The 20,193-nt window shown below is 41.5% G+C and overlaps 1 protein-coding gene across 1 annotated transcript in view; it reads left to right on the top strand.

Moving 5' to 3' along the window:
- The window catches only part of astn2 (astrotactin 2), a 261,407-nt gene extending 242,096 nt beyond the window's left edge, over positions 1–19,311 (top strand). The window contains exons 20-23 of the mRNA XM_030085456.1: positions 6,568–6,709; positions 15,893–15,993; positions 16,330–16,513; positions 18,804–19,311. Of these exons, the coding sequence (XP_029941316.1) occupies positions 6,568–6,709; positions 15,893–15,993; positions 16,330–16,513; positions 18,804–19,044 (668 nt within the window). The 3' untranslated portion in view covers positions 19,045–19,311. The remainder of the gene's footprint in view (positions 1–6,567; positions 6,710–15,892; positions 15,994–16,329; positions 16,514–18,803) is intronic.
- Positions 19,312–20,193: the final 882 nt, after the last annotated feature.

Raw genomic sequence — 20,193 nt, 5'->3', positions numbered from 1 at the left:
GTTTTTGGTAAAAATTTGATCCAGGAGAATGGTGAGGCTCAGGTGAGCTGAGGCCCCCCTATGGTCATCGAAATGTTGGCTTTGTTTACGGGACCGGGCCTCATGAACTCTGCATTTTTTTACAGATATTTCTCTTACAATGAACTGATGGCACTCCTGCTTTATTGTTCTAAGAATCCATCTTATTGATAGTAATACTTTAAATTATTTATGTATTTATAAGACAATGAGTAACTAATTTTTTTCAAAGTTTATTAGATTAAATAAAAAATAATCATTGCACAGTGACCTCTGGGATATAGACTTTAAGCATGGCGTTCAATACACAAATATAGAATACACTTTATTGCAGAAGGCTGCACCCAACCAAGCGATCACATTGAAATCTATTTTAGCCTCCCCTCTCTCAAAACTTGTTTTCATAAATAAATGATGACTCTTTGTGCAAGCGCAGTGTCTCAGCAGGGTTGTCCAAAGGGATGTCCCTCTATCTGATTTGAAAAACTTGGACAATTACGTGCAACTCAACCTGCTAGAAGAAATTTATTTCCCACAGTGCTTTGTTCCTCCCTCTAACCCCCCCCCCCAACACACACACACACACACACACATACACCTAAATTTGTACATTGTGTTTTCTGTCATCTGTGATTTTGCTTTTTTTATTTATTTCTACCGACTTTTTTGCCTTAGACTGACCTTAGGAACCGTGCTGTCTGTCTATATGCATGTAGTCGTTGCTGTGTGTGTGTGTGTGTGTGCGTGTGTGTGTGTGTGTGTGTGTGTGTGTGTGTGTGTGTGTGCGTGTGTGTGTGTGTGTGTGTGTGTGTGTGTGTGTGTGTGTGTGTGTGTGTGTGTGTGTGTGTGTGTGTGTGTGTGTGTGAAAGGCTGGGTGGACTTAGTGAGGGGAGTGGAGGGCTGAGTGCTGACAGTTTAACAGAAGAGGCCCCAAGAAGGTTTGGCAGTCCACAGGAAATATAAAGCTTGTGATTTGTTTGTTAATATAAAGCTTATGTTTTGTTTGCTTTAAATGAGGCTGCTTTGGTTTTTACCTGGACTGAACACGGCGAAAACAAAAGAGATCAACTGGGTAGTTTGGCTTTCCACATATTGTGGATGTCGATGCTATTATCACAGAGATGATTTTACTTTATATGCACTTTTTTTTGTATATATAGCAAAACCCACAAACAAAAAACAGATAAAACTTTGTGTTCTAGTAGTATTCCAAAAAAATGAAATCCTGCCAGTTATAATTTGCAATACCACTTCTGTGCGTGCTTGCATGCATGTATGCATTTCGCAACAATAACTGCATTGCCTTATTTTGTATTCATTCACAAATTCTCAGTATTGAATTACATTGTCTCTGCAAATCTAATCTCATGGTTAAGCTAAACTAACAGTGTCTTACTGCTGTGTTTTTTCCTCTGACACTTTCCCTCAAATTTCCTCTTTGAGCAAAGAGAAAAAAAGGAAAAACCTTACTGAATGTGTGAACTCCCTGACCTTGAGAATTTACACACACACATACACGTGTGTGTGTGTGTGTGTGACAGACAGAGAGAGAGAGAGAGAGAGAGAGAGAGAGAGCGCTAATGGCTGAGGCAATTACACAGTGCCTGAATTCAGCAGTGTAATTGAAATGATATGTCAGGGATAACAGTAGAGCAAATCCAGCTTCCGCCTTACGTTTAAATGTCATCATGTGTCCATGTATCTGACTGCAGAGGAGCAAATAAAGTATTGTGCATGAAGATATACTTCACAGCGGCAATAAATCATGAACTTTTATTCGATACATATGCGGCTTTGTAATCTTACTGATTTGTCTGCATAAAACTATACTTTTTTATTTTTAATTTAAATGGGATTGTCTTCCTGATATACAGCTATGACCGCACCCATTGCTGCCTATGGAGAAAGCATCCCTACGCATTGCCCCGACGCTGCCCTCCCTCTTTAGTCTTTTGTTGACTGCCAGGGTTTTTTCAGAGGGGTATTCCTTGTTTTCTCAGTAATCAGTGAATTTGGGCCAGTCTGGGTCAGGCACTGTCGCTGTCGCGGGCCAGCAGAGCCCTTTGAGACGCTGTATATGATGTTGGTCTGTACAAATAAACTTAGCTGGAACTGTTTGCAGTTGCACCATAGTTACAGGGCCTGGGCGTGTTTTTAAAAAAAAGGCCGCTTCTCTCCGTACGCTGTCCGTCATCACAGCTCATCACAATCCCATGTTCTGCTATTATTTGTTCCCCCTCTCCCCTTATGAAAAAGGTCACCTGGCATTTACCATGAGGTTTTAATCGCCATGTAAGCTGGAGAACATGCAAAATGGCTTTTACCGTAATAGAATTTCAGGGGCCTTAATTTTTGCCAGCTGTGAGCTGTTTTGGCTTTGGTATTGACAGAAATGCTGACGGACCACAGGCCTACCCATGAGGAACCCCTCAGAAGGGTACAACCATAAATGCGACTTCTGGGTGGGTTTAAATATTATATTCTCCTGTTAATGGATTACATTTTGATTATCGTTACCTAACTCCAGTATGTAAGCACTTAGGAGCTACCGCCATGGAGGCAGTCAACGTTGAAACTCCTTTTGCTAGAAATGAGCGCACTCCCGTTCACGCAGCTCCACGTTGTGTGCCAAGGGCCTGTAAAAAAAAAAAAAAAAACACTTCCAGTTCAGCCATTGAGTCATCCCATCGTTTGCATGTGTGAACACACTTGATTCATCGACCTCGTCTCCGCTCCTTCAGTTCAGACCAGCCACTCCTCCTCACATCCAATTCTCCAGTGTTAATGAACGCACCCGTCCTCTGGGGATTCGAAACAGATGAATGCGAGGTGTTAATAAGGTACTGCACCTCGTCCTGAGAAATGTGTCAAAACGCCGAATAAATTATTGTTTTGTTTTGTTTTCAGCCGTTATTTATGATGTGCATAAATGGAGGATGGAGATATTGGAAAATGGCTAAATTTATTAATGATTTAGGATATTTTATTCAGCTGTTTTACAATATACCATTATGCATTATAGTCTGTTTCCCACTCTTTTAAAATATTTTTGTATTTAATCTTAATTGAATGATTGATTGTATCAATAATCACACTGTTTCCATATTTTAAAGTTGGCATTTACATGTAAAGATTGACAAATTTGGTGTCTTTGCCGCGTGCAGATAATGGGACACCACGTCCTCCCATGAAGCCTGCATGCTGGTCTTATATTTATGCAATTGCATAATAACGATTTACAGCTTTCAGATGGCCGTGTTTAGAGAGCGTTTCCCCCATGGAATCTGTGGGTAGAGTCCGCTAGGTGAGCACATATGATTGTTAAAAGAAGCGAAACACTCGCTGTGTTCTCCTGCCGAGCCCTTAAATTGATAATTATACCGTACGGCACTCAAGAGCCACCAAAGAGCGCACCGAGGACGTTTGTCTCTTGTTTAGCCTTCCAGATGGATCAGCTAAGCACTTCCTCATGCAGTCAATGACAGAAGGGCTCTATTCACGCTGTACATGTAAAATAATGTCCAATTAAGACACACCAAGATAAGGTCATGCTGCTATTAGCTTTGTGAATGCGTGTGGGAAACAGCATGTATCAAACTATTACAGATAACATCATGTTCTATTGGAGTCACATTAGCATGGTAGACCGAATGAATTATGCTATAAACACTGGAATCAACACATTTACTAAATAAATACTGCTCGTCCGCGTCTCTAATTAACCATCACTGAGTTGCTTTGTCTTTTTTATTTATGACCACTCTGGGATATTTAAGGGGGAAGCAAATAAAGTTCAAATGAGACCGTGAAGTCGTGACTCTCCTTGCTTTGCTATAAACAGACTCGCAAGAAATGGTTCCAGTTATACAAAGAATTAAATGTTCAGTCACAAAAGAAAAACATCATGGCTTGATTTGGGAGCTGAAGTCAGCTTTGTCTCAATTTAACACAAATGTCTACACATATCAACACCTTGCTGGTAAACTTCCTTTCCTTCCACTGAGTTGGTCAAACCAGACATGTGTCTTTTATATCCCAATTTTCTGTTTCCTCTTATTACTGCTGAAATCATGTATTTTACAGGTATACATCCCAGAGGCTTTTCTAAATATGTAATTTGAAATCTTCGGGGAGATGCCTTCACTGTCCTGCCAAAGTACATTTTTGTGCAAATTTGTCTCCAGATTGCATTTCCATAGAGCTGCAGAACAGATAAACTCGCAGCTCATCAGTAATCAAACTCCATTCAGTCTATTACCCACCACTCTTCCATCAATGCAAAACAAGAATACCCTGCAGATTTGCCACTTGTTTTCATCCCACAATCATAATTGCAACAATAATAATCACATATATTATCGAGCAACTCCTAAAAAAGAACAGCCATGTGGCTCCTGCTGGAGAACGCTGAAGCTATGCCTCAACTGCTTGATTTATTCTGATTATCAAAACATCCCTTGACATCATTCTTCTCCGTGACTTCTTCCAAAAATCGTAAAACATCAGAGCACCCGATGTCCCTTCCCATTTTACTCTCTCATTGTTTGTCCCTTTCTCCTCTGACTTCTGCTGATGCTCATTCATGCTGCGTTTGGAGCTCTTTCCGACGGCTCGAAGTGGCAGAAATCTCTCGTTTAATGACGTCCCTGTCATCGTTGCTTCCAATAAAAGCTGGAGCGAAAGCATAAAGTTCAAATCGAGCTCATTTTCAGTCGTAAATGGACCACCATATTTTTGCTCGTGCTTTGGGGAAATAGGTATAGGGCCGGAGAAAATCCATGACTGTTAATAGTGATTACTCTGTGAAAAGACTCATCACTTCTGCATTAATTTCTAGAATGAGAAACTTGAATACAAAAACGTATTTATAACAACCGAAATGAAGCTACGCAAAAAATACTGAGCCAGAAAACCACTGCACGAACAGCAGTTCCACATAATTCATCAGACTTTTGTTTCAAATGGTTTTGTTCCCTTGCGTGCAATTATCAAGAGTGTAATTACTTTTAAAGATTTTCTCTGGTTTGACAAACTCAGATCTTCTAGGATTTTATTTTTGTTCAAGGAATAGCCCGGCTGCTTGAAATTGTTTTCAATTTCCCATCAAAGAAGTAAGTTATCACCCTTAGTAAAGGTTTTATAGTAGGATAAGTGTATTTACAGCCAGAATAATTCAAAATTAACCACATCCAGACCTTACAAACCGTCATTATCACAGCTCACAAACGACAGATGGAACCTGTAAAATACAGGCCTATTTATATTAATAAAAGCAGTGTAAGAAGGAACATAATAAACATTTAGAAGCAAAGCAAATTCATTTCATGTCTGTTTCCACAATAACAATCTCGAAAAACCTACAATTATGGGAAGTGTTTAAAAATTGCTTTGACCTGGTGGACACTCAATTCCCAGTTAGCATTTAGCACTTCAAGCTAAATATTTACTTTGCTGACTATGTGAAAAGGTGAAGAGCAATTCCATGTTAAAATACATCATTCCGGAGATACTGAACGTTTCCAACCGAACGCAGATGTAACAGATATTCATATTGAAAGCTTCTCTGCAGCCCTCTGTGTGTGTGTGTGTGTGTTTTCTTTTTTTTAAACAGTATAAATGGATACAGTTCGAGAGTCATGTTTAGAAAAAGGTAGGACCTTCGAAAGAGCAACCCTGTAACAGTGCTGGAATGTGTTTGGGGGCAACCTCCTTTACACAGAGCTCTTTCTGTGAAAAGGTCAAATCATTCATTCGTGCAGTTCTTTTTCCTCTCTTCTGCAACCTTTTCTTACCATCCCCTTGTGCCCTACCAGCCAGACTTACTCCCTGTGTTTATAAGTTGGCCCATGTATCATAAGCTAAAACTAAGCTGCCCTTTACCTCATGTAGAAATAGTTGGAAATCCAACCATTTGAGAGCTTTTAAACTATTTTGACAGGTCCCTCTTTTTTCCATCACCCCCACGAGCACTGGAAACTGGCGTTGTGTGTGTCTGTGTCTAAATGAACAACTGTGTGTCGCTTGCCTTTTCCCGTAAGCTGACATGAAAGATATTTCACAACTTGTGAAGTAGTGTTTTGTGAGACGCGGGCTGCAGTTGGATGTCACTGTAATAGTACCGCGTATACCCCGTGTCCATAAAGGAAAGAAATCCTGTTTTTCTTACACTTCTATAATGTAGTGTATGTGGGTTATTGCCAGTAAAAAGTCACATTTAATTTAGCTTTGAGCCCGGCGCTGGAGGAACAGCTCCCGCCAGACCAGGCAGGGGTGAAACTCACGGCACCAGAGTGAAACGGCTCAAGCGCTGATAACAAAGGAGCAGCTTTCTATAATACATGGAGAAAATCCCGCTTGGATTGGTTGTCCTGTGTGCTACTGTTTATCTCTGTAAGGAATTAAAGCATGTCACTTTGTGTGGTTTATTTACATACACAATTATTTGAAATGTGGAATAGAATGGACTCCTTTTTTTATTATTATTATTATCTAGCTTCTCCCTTTCGTTCACCCTCCCCTGTTTTTTGTTTCTCTCCTCTCTCTTTCCAGGTGAGGTTCTGAGCTTGATGGATGACCTGTTCTCTGGTTTGGGTTCATCCTGCGTTGTTGCTGGGAGGAGGAGTGGAGACCATTCCCACTCTGTGCTATATTCTGTGGTCTTCAAGTGCCTGGAACCAGACAGCCTCTACAAGTAAGTCGGCAAACGTCTATTGTTGTTGTCTATTTAATCTCATTGGAGTGCGTGGACCCATAATGGCACTCGTTACTGCCTTTTTTTTTAAATCCAGAAGGCTGAAGAACGTCTCCACGACAGGAGCAAAACGATCAGGTTGACGTTAAAAGAGAACTTTTAGAGACTTTGTTGGTAATGTCTTCGGGAAAGCAATTTGCTAAATGTATATCTGATTAATAAAACATCCTGGGTCACGGAAGTAACAATCACACAGTTCATATAGTCCAAACCGAAGCTGAGTTAGGTAGCTGGGGAAAAGGCCCATCTAATACTCTGGTCGAGGTAGGCTAAAAGACTCTTGATGTGTTTTGGCAGAGCAGGATGATCTGCCTCATAAATGTCATGTAAGGGAACGTGTCTGTGAGGAGGCAGAGCAGGGTGGTGGCTCCCTTTCCTTCTGATGAAAACAGACCGGAGGGAGCGTTTCATTCATCCAGACAGCATAAAATCAACTAAGCAACGCATGGCTGACTGATTAGACTTTGATGCAAATTTACTACAGACTTAGGCTGTTTGGAATTATTTCTCTATTATTGAAATTATAAGGTAATCAGGGATGCACTATTTCATCAAGACAGCACAGTCCTTTAAAATTTTATGTCCTACTTACTCGCAATATTTCGTGACATTGCCTGTTGCCCTAAGTTCACAATTTATTGCAGCCTATTGGACTGGGTCCTTTTTGTCTGATGTTGAGTGTTTCCCATTACCATATAAAGATCTTTCATTAAACTTGATGTTGTGGCCATGTTTGCAACTTACCCAAACAACAATAGGCACATATCAGCGATCCCACATCCTCCCCTGGTCGTCTACACGTCCAGCTACAGATGTTATTTTGTTTCAGGGGGTGAATTTTGTTACCTTCTCCTGAACAACAGCTGGGTTGAGTTAACCAGGGAAGCATACTCAGTCCCAACGTGGTGGATACTTCCGTTCTTTTATGTTCTCTTTGGTCAGAGGTTTGAGTGAATACAGAGGGATTCTTGTTAAGAGACAGTATTGCTCAAACTCAAAGAACAAATTAATCACGCTGCGTGCCTTTGTAGATTTGGGCGAATATTTGGCGAGAAGACAGAGTTCGCCTTAGGTCGTTGATGCAGCCACAGTCATAATGGCCGTAATTCTAACACATCACGCATTTACAACAGAAGGGAAAAACTGACAGGAGAAAAGCCAGGTAGACAGGGGCTGCTGTTGCCTCTGAATGGAAACTTTCTCATTGCACTTTGTGCCACATGCAGCCTCTTTCTAGAATTTGTGCTTTACCTGCGTGGAGGTGGTTTACTTGTGTTTTATTTATTTGATAAATGTAGTCTAAGTTTTATCTGTTTGTTTTCGGTTTTTTTGTAACCTATTGACCTCTCAGGTTAATTGAAGGAAACAGTGTGAAGCTGATGTGTTTTCATTCTGTTGTCAGGTGTGGCAGTTTTAGAAGTCTAAAAATGACTTTACACTATAATCCACACATAATGAATTCCATACGTATCAATGGTGATGAAGTTGGGCATTACTTGGTCTTCATTAGAGTTATTCACATGGACAGACGGAGACAGGAAATGAACTACAAACTTTTCCATTAAAAAACAGAATCAGCCACCTGAACCACTGCCTCCTCATGACTTTACCTGCCAATCACTGCAACTCTGAGTATCATGGAAAACATGGATCACGGTGTGTTGTGCTCCAGGCCACACCTCAGTCCATGACGTCTACAAGAGTTTGTCAAGCGATGGAAAATTTTACTGCAGTAGGACAACCATAAAAAATTAAGAGTCCTTCACGCCATGTTCTTCTCAGTCTTATTTTATTTTGGTATTTTTCTCTACATTTCAATTTCAGCTAAAATACCAGTTATTCTCATTGAATTTATGCCTCCAAGAGTTCCAACGGTGGATTACTAACTTAAAGACACGTGTATAAACTAACAAAGAGCAAACCCTACTTGCATATACTACTGTGGATCTTCAGCATATAGCCTACAATCAAATGTGTTTTACACATGTAAAATGTCTCTTGCAATACAGCTTATATAACTTCCTCACTCATTTCCTGAAACAAAACCATAAATATCTCCTAAAGCTGACTGTACCTCTGCCAAGTGAAGTTTAAGCACTGCTAATTTCTATGGTCATATTGCTTTTATTTGTTATTCTCCAAGTGTGAGCCTTTACTAATCCTACAGAGGAAAGTTGAAATGTCCCCATGTTATACTCGAAGACCGTAGAAATCGACCTCTTGCATTATTTCAATGTGAGGATGGTTTGAGATAACAATAAAAAAAAAAAAATAAAAAAAAAAAGGTTTCCAGAGCTGACTCACCATGTCTCTGTCAACGGCAATTAAAAGAAGCAGCATTAATTACTGAGTTGTTTTTATACAACGACACAACAGTAATCATAAGTTCCTTTTCTTTTCCTATTCTATCTGTGTGGTCAGCTATTTAGAAGGGCATTTCATACTAGAAATACATTTGTCTTCCTTTTTTTTTTCACAGCGGATATTGCTGTGATCTGCTTTTCTTACGAGCAATATTCTTCTCCCTCTACATCTTGAAATAAAGTTGCAAGGCAAACAATAATGGGTGAGACAGACAGGACCCAGATGTTGTTGTGGCTGTCATTGGACACATGAAACACTCTCTGCCTTCTCTTTTTTCCCCCTCTCGTCTCAGGTTTTGTTTCTCATTGTCTTGCTATATGGTAGCCTTGATTTGTTTTGGGAACATCAACATTTGCTCTCCAAAAGAAACAAAAGCAATGAGAAACTTGAGCGAGTGTGTCAGCAGCTAATGAACCTTTCAGTTTCACATAAAAACCACCGCTCAGAGAAAAGCCGAGTTGTCCTTATTCACAACTGTCCGAGAATCTAAAACGCGAATGAGATGAATCCAGTAACGGAGGCAGGAAGCCACCGGTCACATTTCTTAGAGCTGATTGAAACACCAGTAGAAGCATCAGGATTCATTATAGTAAGTTCAGTTGAAAATCCAAAGTTTTGACTGCACCTAGCAGTGAGGAACGGCAATGTTTTTTGTTTTTTTTTTCTGTAGAAATCAGGTTCCCATTAACAAAAACCGTTGTGAAGACCAAGTCTTTGACTTTGTAGCGCTGTTATCTCTGTTTACGCATTCTCGACAGTGAGGTTTCACTCTGATAAGACCAGAATTACGTCGGAATTACGTCTGAGGACTCGTCTGTTTACAGCCAGCTTTACTTGTCTTAATCAGGAGCCTGATAAGTCCTCTAAAGGTATTGACTTCTCACTAGATTTGCACTAAAGCTGCTGTGGCTCTTAGGAACTCAAATGCTTGCCGGTAAATTAGAAACTCATTTCTCAACAGATGATACTTAAAGACATAACCTCGGGTCGCTAATTCGCCACAGAGTGCTGTTGTGTCACAACCTATTGGTAATAACAGGTTAAAACAATAAGGGATTATATTTTCGACCCTTTTGGGATAACATCCAGTCTGGAATATGATCACAACCTGTGTTATTGTGATTTTTGCAGTCCTCTTTTGATATGCATGTTTTCATTCATATTGCACTCCATCCTGTCTTCAGTGATCGTTTTGTCGTTTGCTCAGGACTCACGCCACAACCCTTTGAGTCGTTTTACATCTGTGGAGTCCCAGCTGCCCCGCATCTTCCCGCTTGCTCCTCAGCTGCTTCTAATTGTGCTCGACTATTTAAGGCCCGCGTCTCCAGACACCGAGTCAGTCAGACGGGTTCGTCTGATTTCCTCTGCCATCCCATGCACGTGTCTGCCAGCTTGAATTCCTAAATCGACTACTTCGCTTCGTATTTTTATTTCTGTTGGCGTGCCCGCAGCACCTGCCTCGACTTAACCGCCATCGATCAACAAAGAGAAATTTACAAACAGCGAGAAAGAATGCCTGATTTCGTCGTTGACGCATGCGTTTTATTTTCTCGTCATTCGACTGGCCGAGTGTAAACGGCCCCTCTGTGGGGTCCCGGTCGGGCCCCTATTGCGTTTGCCACTGTTCCACCTGTTTTGACTGAGTGTTGAGACCGCGACCAGCATCGCTCTGGGCCGTCCCACACGCCCGACTGTTCACGGTTTTGGAATTGGTTTACTGTATGAAAGGGTTCCACGTGAATGCAAATCAAAACACATCAGGAGGGCTATTATTTATCCATCAGTCCTACTACTTGGCTGCACGCCAGCTCTCTTGTATTTTCATTTCCTTCCTTCTTTTTCGGTCTCTGGTATCTGCCTTATTGATGTTCCACATTCAGTCAATAGCAAACTGGCAACCGTTTGACCGTGACAACCTGACCGTGCACAGATACAGACAGCGACGCTACGCAGTCTGTAAATTTCAGAGCTGGAAGGAAAAAAAAAAACAAGCAAGCTATGCTGTTTATGGAAAAAAAAGTGATGTCTGATTAATGATCTTCATGTTAGCTTGGAAACATTTGATAAGCGACCAAATGTGTGGCCGATAGAAAGAAGCTATAAAGTCAGCAAACACCGTACTTCGCAGAAAGGCTGTAGTGATGATCAGAGCGCGTTCAGAGCTGTCGATGGTTGCAACGCACCCCGGTGCTGGTTTTCCTAAAAGGATGATCCCGTTGAAGGTGAGAAATGAGAGTCAAGCTCCGGCTATTAAAAGTGAAAGACTTAATGTGGTGTTGTCATTATTACTTTGGACTGTGAAATCTTGCTGATCTGTGAGCGAGGTCACTCCGAGCCAGACTCATTTTCCTAATTTATGATGAAAGCCAAGGCCGTCTCATTTAAAGCCGCTCCGCCAGCTCAGTGCCACTCCGGCCGGAGGATCGGCGGACCTCGTGAGACGCCGTAAGCTGGCACAAATTCCTCGGGCAACGAGAAAACAATTCCGTGGCTTTGATTGATTTGTGGACAGGCTCAATTGATGTATGTCCAAATGCTGATGTAATGGAAAAGGCATCCCCTGCTTCCCCTGGCTTCTCAGAGCACGCCAAAAATACTGCCCTAATTGATCCTCTCTCGCACTATCGCTCTCTCTCATTCCTTTCCTCCCGTGTCCGTCTCTAAGCTCTCAGTCTTGTCATCTCTTGTTCGGCCATCTCTCCACTGCCTCATCAAATTAGGGGACAATGGTTCCTTTAATGGCAGCATTGTTAATTTACACAAACATTAATCTGCCATTTGTCCACTTCACTGTTTGCTGAGCTTTCAAAACCGCGGCACGTGGACGATACCTAACGGCTTTCAGTCGCGTGCGGCCAGAGGCGCTGGATTAGAGGCCGAGCATCGTGGGTAGAAAAGGGTGGAGTAGTAGCTCTGTGTAGAGATGGGGCTTGGTGTTAATGTGGAGTACTAGTGCACTTATGGGGACTAAAAGAAAGCCCACTTACTATTTGATTTTTGATGAAAACGTGTCAGAAAAGGTTAAGTTTAATCTTAACAAAAGGGTAAGGTAGCGGTAGCATCGACTGGGTCCTGAAGAATTCAATGTCCCCGGAGGGCGTGAAAAGAAAATCTGTATTTAAAGTTTCTTTCATTTATTGTTGTGGTGTTTAAAGTATGTTTTCATTCTAACGTCAATTTCGAACAAAGAAAAACTCCCAACATTTCGGGAAAAAGACTTGTTTTAAGGTGAGGGTTCATTCGGGGTGAGCTTACACAGCGAGACATGATTGACTTGAGAATAACTCTGCGCAAAACGAATGTAAGTCAGAGCTGTGTCCCAAGAAGCACAAAAACAGTGTGCTGTGTGTGCGTGTGTGGGTGGCCATTGTGTATTTCTTGCCAATTCTGTTCTTGATGATTTGACATTCTCGTGGCAGGCCAGACTGTGGCTTGTTCTTTTGTTCTCTCTTTATCATCACTAAGTGCCTATACTAAGCTCAGACACTATACTCTGTCCATTAAAACTATTTTAACGCTGCGTTTATGATATATGGCACCACGAGGGATCTCTGGTCGCAATTCCTCAGCAAGATTGCGTTCATAAAGTGACCATGTTGGTACATTTTCAGTGAAATTTATGTGTCTTTCCTTGGACACGTTGCCCCCTCTCTAAGGTTGAGGCTTAATCCCCTGGCTCAAATGTGTTTTTATATTCTACATAACAATCCTGTAATTGCTGTGGGGGCCGTGGAAGAAGAAACCGTGCCTATCATCGATGCCAAGTATTTAAACAATCAAAAAACAACAATACGAGGCTGGTCGGCTCACATCCCAGATCCCAACAAAACTTTTAACAAATTGCCGCGATAAAACTCCCGCCGTGTCGTCCTCCACTCTCCCACCTCATTGTATCCATCTGCACGTTATGCGGCCGCGTAATTTAAACAGTGTGACGGTTACATGCCGGCATTGTTTTGCTGGGCAGAAGGAGCCAGAGAGGCCCGTGCGTCTTTTGTGAGGTTCTCGGGGAATACCACATCCACCCCGCTGAATAACAAGAGCAGACAAACTATGTGAACAATGTCCAAACAGGTCAGGTTACAAACAAAACAATCATTTGACAGCGCTGGAAAAGATCTGGAAAGGCATTACATAAAACAAATGCAAATGATTTTCGGAAGAAAAGAAACTTTTATAAAAGTAATAACATCTCTAATTTCTTTATTTTCTTGTTTCAGAAAGTTGTTAGCATTGGAAGGCCGTTCCATTCGTTCATTTTGTCTCACTTTGTACTGCGGTTTCCTTTTTGTCACTGTGTTGTTTTTACAGTGGTAACTCTGTGGCAACACTGCTGAAAGCTTACACTTTTTCATAACTAGTTACACATATTTCTCAATGTTTAATTCCTTTTTTTTTTCTTCTCTTTTTTTTTTAAAGTCCCCTGCAGTAAAGAAAAACACCCCATGTGGACCGAAGGATAATTCTTTATTTGCTTTATTTGAAAAAAAAAAAAAAAATCACACAAAACAACCTTCCCCATGACTGTGCATCGTTCACACTGCGAACTAATGAAAAATATTGTGTGAAGGAAGCCTTTTTATCTTGTGCATCACTCTTATTATACTGTTTTCGGTCAGGCTGCAAACACAAATAAGTCAGATTCCATTCATTTGGACTCTGCACATGCTCTCTCAATATCAGTTGAATTTTATTTATATTGAGCCAATAACAATATAGTCATCTGAAGTCACTTTTCACAGAGGAAAAACAGAAAATTCCACATGAGGAGGAATGGAAAAAAACTCCTTTTTTTGACCAGGCAGAAGCAGGCTCGGAGATACTTTCTGCTGCCCTGGTCGGGAAAGAGAGAAAAAGGAAAGGACAGAGAGCAACAAGCAAACAAATTAAGGAGCGATCCAACTCACCCTTTGTTAATCTATCATTCCGTGTTCTTACTGGAGCTCGAACGTTTCCAGATGAAAAGAGGCGAAAGCTAGAGTACACACCAGTTTGGTCTGTCGAACACACAGTTTGGAGTCACTAATCAACTTAAAAAGCTTAAAAAGTTTTTGTGCTTGTGAGAAGAAGCTGGAGTTTAACCAGCCAGACCTACTAAAAGTTCACGACGTGAGTCCACCGTGCATTTGGAAGGCGCGCAGCTGTGGCTTGTATAAAAAGTGGATTTACTCATGAAAAGTCGTGTGAGGATGGTATTAATGTTATGGTTCTCAAAAAAGCTGGGAAACGTGTCTACTTGTTCTCTGGAGGAGAGCTGAATGAGAAACTTGAGGGATATAAAGCTGTAGCAGTAGGCAACAATTCCAGGAAAAGCTATCCTCGCTGTATCTGAATATGAAAAAAAACACACCGAGCAGCTCAGCTTCTGCCATGGAGTGTTTGTCAAAACATATCAAGCATGCAGCAACAGAGAAATGTCTCCTTTTTAACCTTCATCTATTTCTTGGTTAATGGTTTAATCTGTGAATCCCCTAATCTTTTCTTCTTCTTCTTCTTCTTTTTTCCCTTCGGTATGACCAGTTCGTTCTTGTACTTTTTCATCATCACAAGTACACCGATTGGCATTTGAAAAAGGACATGTAAAGGTCATTTGTTTCTTATTCCGAGCTGTGTGGTCCCACATCGCTGGAGATATGTTGCCTTCCCTCAGTGTGTCTCATCTCCTCCTGGAATGTCTCGAACTGTTTGTTGTGGTATCTTATCAGGGTACTGAGTGGTCCCGATGCCTGTCAGGGAACCCAAAACATTTTGATGTTTGACATTTTGAGAGAGAGGAACTTTGTCCTTATGGAGTTCTTGGAGTCAAGCCAGATGCCACTTTACTCCCTTCTCCTCTGCCATTGTGGCGCTGCCTGCATTCATTTTGAAATATAATTAGATCCCACCGTCCCCGCCTTCTCCCTCACAAAGCATTTTCTCAGAAAGGATGTGATGTCAGTTTAAGATCACATGCAATCCAGTGTAATCATGGCGAGCAGAACTATCATGTCATCAGTGTCGTTACCGTTCAGAGTTTAGAAAACAACACCACTTAGATGTATTTGTAGTGTCAAACCTGACAAATTGTAAGGAAATATAGAGTTTCAAACTCTGCTTTCTCAGAATATATGAAACCTGGATGGAACAATCTAGTCCTGTACATCAGCATGATATTGAGATTTGGTTGGATGAGTGAATTCGAGCCATATGTATTTTATTTGTGCTTAAAAACAATCATTTCATCTCATTAGTTCTTAATGCAAAGCAGCTCAAAACCAGGAAACAAAGCATATGTGACAGGAAGCATTAAAATGCCACAGCCTAATGTTTACCATGGATGTCCCCGCGACTTGAAAACAACAAGGTCCCAAAATAAAGGTTCAGAAAAACAGGAAAATAATAAATGTAACCGGAGTCGCACAATTATCAGCAGGCAGGGATAAAATATGAAGCAAAACACCATGAGTGATTTGTTTTGAAAATTCTCTGTTCAGGAATTCAAACTTCAGTTGTATTTATGGTATTTTTTTTTTTTTTTTAAGTATGAAGCCATATTTATGTATGTTTTTATTGATTAGATTTCAAAAGTTGAGACAGTTTAAACTGTTGTGAACTCATGAAGTGAACTGGTGGAGATGCCGTTTTCCCAGCAGCATCATTCACAAAACACTCACACACCAAAAGCACAACATATTTCATGCAATTTAGCACACGTTCTTATCATTTAGAGTGGAATTTGTAAAGCATTTTTTTTTTTTCTGTGTGTGTGTGTTTTTCCAGGTTTACTCTCTATGCAGTGGATAGTCGAGGAAGCCACTCCGAGTCGAGCTTCGTCTCAGTTCGAACATCCTGTCCAGTGGTGGATGACAGTCGAGCTGAAGGTAGTCTCACTCGTCATTCTTTCTGACAGTGCCTGCTGGTACACATCCTTATTTCATCCTTTATTTCCGCCTCACAACCTGTTCTACTCGCATAATCACAGTTTACCTGTATGGGCTCTTATCCACTCTCTGTATCGCTACCTCTACCTGGCAGGTACACTGAGTGCTCTTATCATATTTGGAACTTCTGTAACTTTTTCTTCTCATATCAAGAGAATAACTCATCCACTCGCCGATACACTGAACTTAATAAATTCAATCCCGTATCATTGAATTGATCATATTTTGCCTGTTAATCGACATCTCGATGCGTTTCTTCTTCTTCTCCGCCGGCAGAAATAGCAGACAAGGTGTACAACCTGTATAACGGCTACACCAGCGGCAAGGAGCAGCAGATGGCTTACAACACGCTGATGGAGATTCCTCCGCCGCTGCTCTTCCGGGTCCAGCATCACTACAACTCCCACTACGAGAAGTTTGGAGACTTTGTCTGGCGCAGTGAGGACGAGCTGGGTCCCAGGTGAGGCGCTTCTCATGCACACTTATGTCTTTTTCTGTTTTGTTCTCAAAAACAAAACAAAAAAAAAAAACCCTTTTCTTCCCAGTTTGCCACTATTCATCATGTCTTGTTGTCATCATGTACGGTGATATTGTATTGTTTGGGATCAGCTGCTGTCATCCTGAGGTTTCTTATATAACAATACCCAAAGCTATCTGCTGCGCCCGCGCTGCCAGATTCAGATCAGGCTACCATTTCTCATGCCACCACCGCCGCCGCCGCCACCGCCGCCACAAGCCGGAGAATCTTTTCACAACACTCGCACACTTCCAAAAAGTGCTTCTGCTGGAAAGCAAGTGGGTAAGGTCACCATAAAAAGCCCGGGTTTAAAGCCGCTACTCACATCACCATAGTGATGCCAAAACACGGTTTGACAGCCAAACCAAACACTAAATGTGATACTCAGCTAACACCAGCTCCACTTCCAGCTCCATTTCCTTTTCTTTCTCATAAAAAAAAAAGTTCATCTGTGTCCACGTTGTACCACCCCCCCCCCCCCCCCTGCTGAATTCTTTTAACAGACGGTGAGACATTATCACAGTATAAAGAAGTTTACTGACAAACAAGCAAGAAGGAGGTATGAATGATACTTGAGAAAAAAAAATGAAGAGAGCAAAAATATTTTTCAAAAAAATCATGCATTTCAGTCTGGCAGGGCAGTTGCTTCGGCGCTGATGATAGAGACTCAAGATCTTAAGTTACAGCCCAGTGTTTTGGTTTTTCAGCCCCCACTGCCTGGAAGAACTCCTTTCAAGCCATAAATAATAAAATAATTGAGGAATAACTTTGGTCTGCAGGAAGATTGTGCCTCTCTCTGATTGGTGAAGGGGGGTGGGAGGCACAGGTTGGCTATCAAGACTTCCAATGGTTTGGGGGGGGGGGGGTTGGAGCGGTTGGACGGTATGTTTGTGTGTGGGCAACTGGAAGGAGGTGGGGGGGGGGGTTGCTTTTGGATGAGCGAGTGCGGATTATTTACTGCCCGAAGTTGGCAGGGTTGAGCCTCGTTGCGGTAATTTACAAGCCGCCTCTATTGGTGGTTCCTTTTAAAAGGTAACAGAATGGCCGAGTGAAATGTAAGCACAGTCAGCACTCCTCCAGGATCCCGAGACCCCCCTCGGACGTCCACCGCCGTTCCAAACGAACACCAGTTCCTGTCATAACCGGATTGTTTCTCCGACGTGCGCTTATTGTTCTCCTCACCTCCGCTGCGAGCGCAGCAGCCATTATCTGCGTACCCCTCCCGTTTTTCTTCTGTTTACTCCTGGTTTGGATTCCCCTCTGAGTCACGCTCGCTTTGTCATCAGGATTTAGTAGCTGGAATCGTAAAGATAAATCTTTATTTAGGAGCTGCAAATTAAAAAGGTTAGGGCGAAAGAAAACATTTTATTTTATTGCTTATAAGTTGTTTTTCCTCCCTAAATAAAAGTCCCCAGTTTAAATTGACCCTGCCTCACGTGCTGTCAAGTCACCCTCGATAATGTGTTTGGTATTCTGTTGTTTCAGACGTAAGAATTTAAGGGAAATGAGAAAATGCCCCCCCCCCCCCCCCCCCCCCCACTCTTTTCTGCAAATAAGTGAAAAGGATGTCTGTACTCTGTACTTAACTAAAGACAGATGTTGATGCTCAGCAGACACTGCTTTTGAAAACAAATGGATTTAGCCTTTTTTCTGTTTTCCTCATTTTTTTGGCACATCTGAGCTTAACACCATTGAAAAGTTTAGGTGTATATTTGTATGTATAGAGACTTTTTTTTCATGAATTGAGCTGACTTGACAGATGGCTCCTGTATGCTGTAAACTTCTCCTCCAGACTCTGGACCTGGAGACGAAATTCTTTGTCTCACTCACTCCAGACAGCTGCTTCTGCTGAAGCCTTGAACACTGAACTGAAATAATATCAGAACACTGGCAGTGCCGAAATCAGGTGACACATTAAACTTGAGAAAGTTGAGTAGAAATGCAGAAAAAAGGCCCAAAATCTTTTTTCTTTTTTTGCTAATCGTCCTGCTTTAATAGTTTCTCGTATAAACACACAGAGAGGAATGAATCATCTCAGGTTACATTACTGCAAAACAGATGCCTCGATTACATTTGAAGCCCATCATGTTCCATAATTTATCATTGGATCAACTGATTGAAAGCATCTTGGGGTTCACGGTTCAGCAGTAGCGTCCAATAATATGTGTTTTCAGCTGATTGTACTTTTTTTTTTTTTTTTAAACATGAACTATATTTTCGTCTCCTTCAACAGAAAAGCCAATCTGATCCTCCGCAGAGTGGAGAAGATCAGCCTGTACTGCCGGTCGCTCCTGCGCAGCACCCACATCCAGAGCCGCACCGACACCATGGCGTACGTCTACTGCCGGAGCGAGGAGGGCCGGCCGCCCGCCGCCAACACGTGGCACGGCTCGTTACATGACAGTCGCACCATGTGCATGGAGAAGCTCATATCCGTGCAGCGCAACACATACAGCAACACCAAACTCCGATGAGACAGGGGTTTCCAGACGAGCAGCGCGTCTTTTTCTTCTTCTTCTTTTTTTTTTTTTTTCCTTTCCTGCAAAAATGACGTCATTGATTGATGTCCCTCTTCAGTACACTCTGCAGCGAGTGTCTCTCTCAAGACTGGTGCGTCGTATTGCCAGGAGAGGCCAAAAACAACCGGAGAATTCACTGGACGTTGTGTTAAGGCTACCAAAAAAAGCGTTTTTTTTTTTTTTTTTTCTGTGTGTGGCCTGCTTTTATGAGAAGACACAAGATAATGAGGGGAAGAAAGGAAAAAAAAAAAAAAAAAGAAGAAATCCCCGGAGTGGACATTCTGTCACAAAAATGCCAGTGATTGCACATATCAATGAGAACCTGCAGTGTGAACTTGTAAATTATTATTCAACCAACAGGAAAAAAAACTGGTTGGCTTCAATACTTTGAATGTAATATTGTAGTTCCTTTTTGGTGCTTTTAAGCTTACCTGGGACACTTTAAAAGAAAAAAAAAGGGATAAATTGATAGTATAACTTATTTGCCTTTACTACCTTCATTTGAAAGGAGAAGCTGAAATGTGTTAAAGCCATTTGAAAACCATTCACTTGTTTTTTTGTTGTTTTGTTTTTTCTAGATCACAATAATCCACCTGAAAAAAAAAGGTCCAAAAATAAGAAAGTAGTGTAGTCGGTTCGTATAGGACTCTGAAAAGGATCTGCAGTGTAGCAGGACTGAAAAATAGGTGTCAGAGTGAGATTCTGGTGGCAGCATAGATGCACTCAACCTCACCAATAATTGACATTTTAATTCGATTTGCTAAAATGTAAAAGTCACTTACCTGTGTTTTTTCACGAAAATGACAAACCCCTCGACAAATACTGTCAAAAAACAGGAACTTATTTTAAGAATATTGCATAAATATGCAATCAGATAAAAGGAAGCAATGCTTTTTTTTCCCCCCACCTAACCAATAGGACCACCCATTTCTCCCACAAGGATAATTAAGGTCGTGGAACAGACTCAGTAGACCTTAGAGAATTAATGTTATTATTTGAAGATTCTACCCTAGACTGGTGTGTGGATCTAAAAATAAATAGAAGCCATGAAGCTGTACGGATTTCTCCTGGATTAAGTGGATGAGTGACAGCTGCATCACAATA

Source organism: Salarias fasciatus (genome assembly GCF_902148845.1).
Source record: "Salarias fasciatus chromosome 7 unlocalized genomic scaffold, fSalaFa1.1 super_scaffold_4, whole genome shotgun sequence".
NCBI classification, from domain to species: Eukaryota; Metazoa; Chordata; class Actinopteri; order Blenniiformes; family Blenniidae; genus Salarias; species Salarias fasciatus.
Note: the sequence above shows the minus strand (reverse complement) of the source record. Positions and strands in the feature narration are given on the sequence as shown.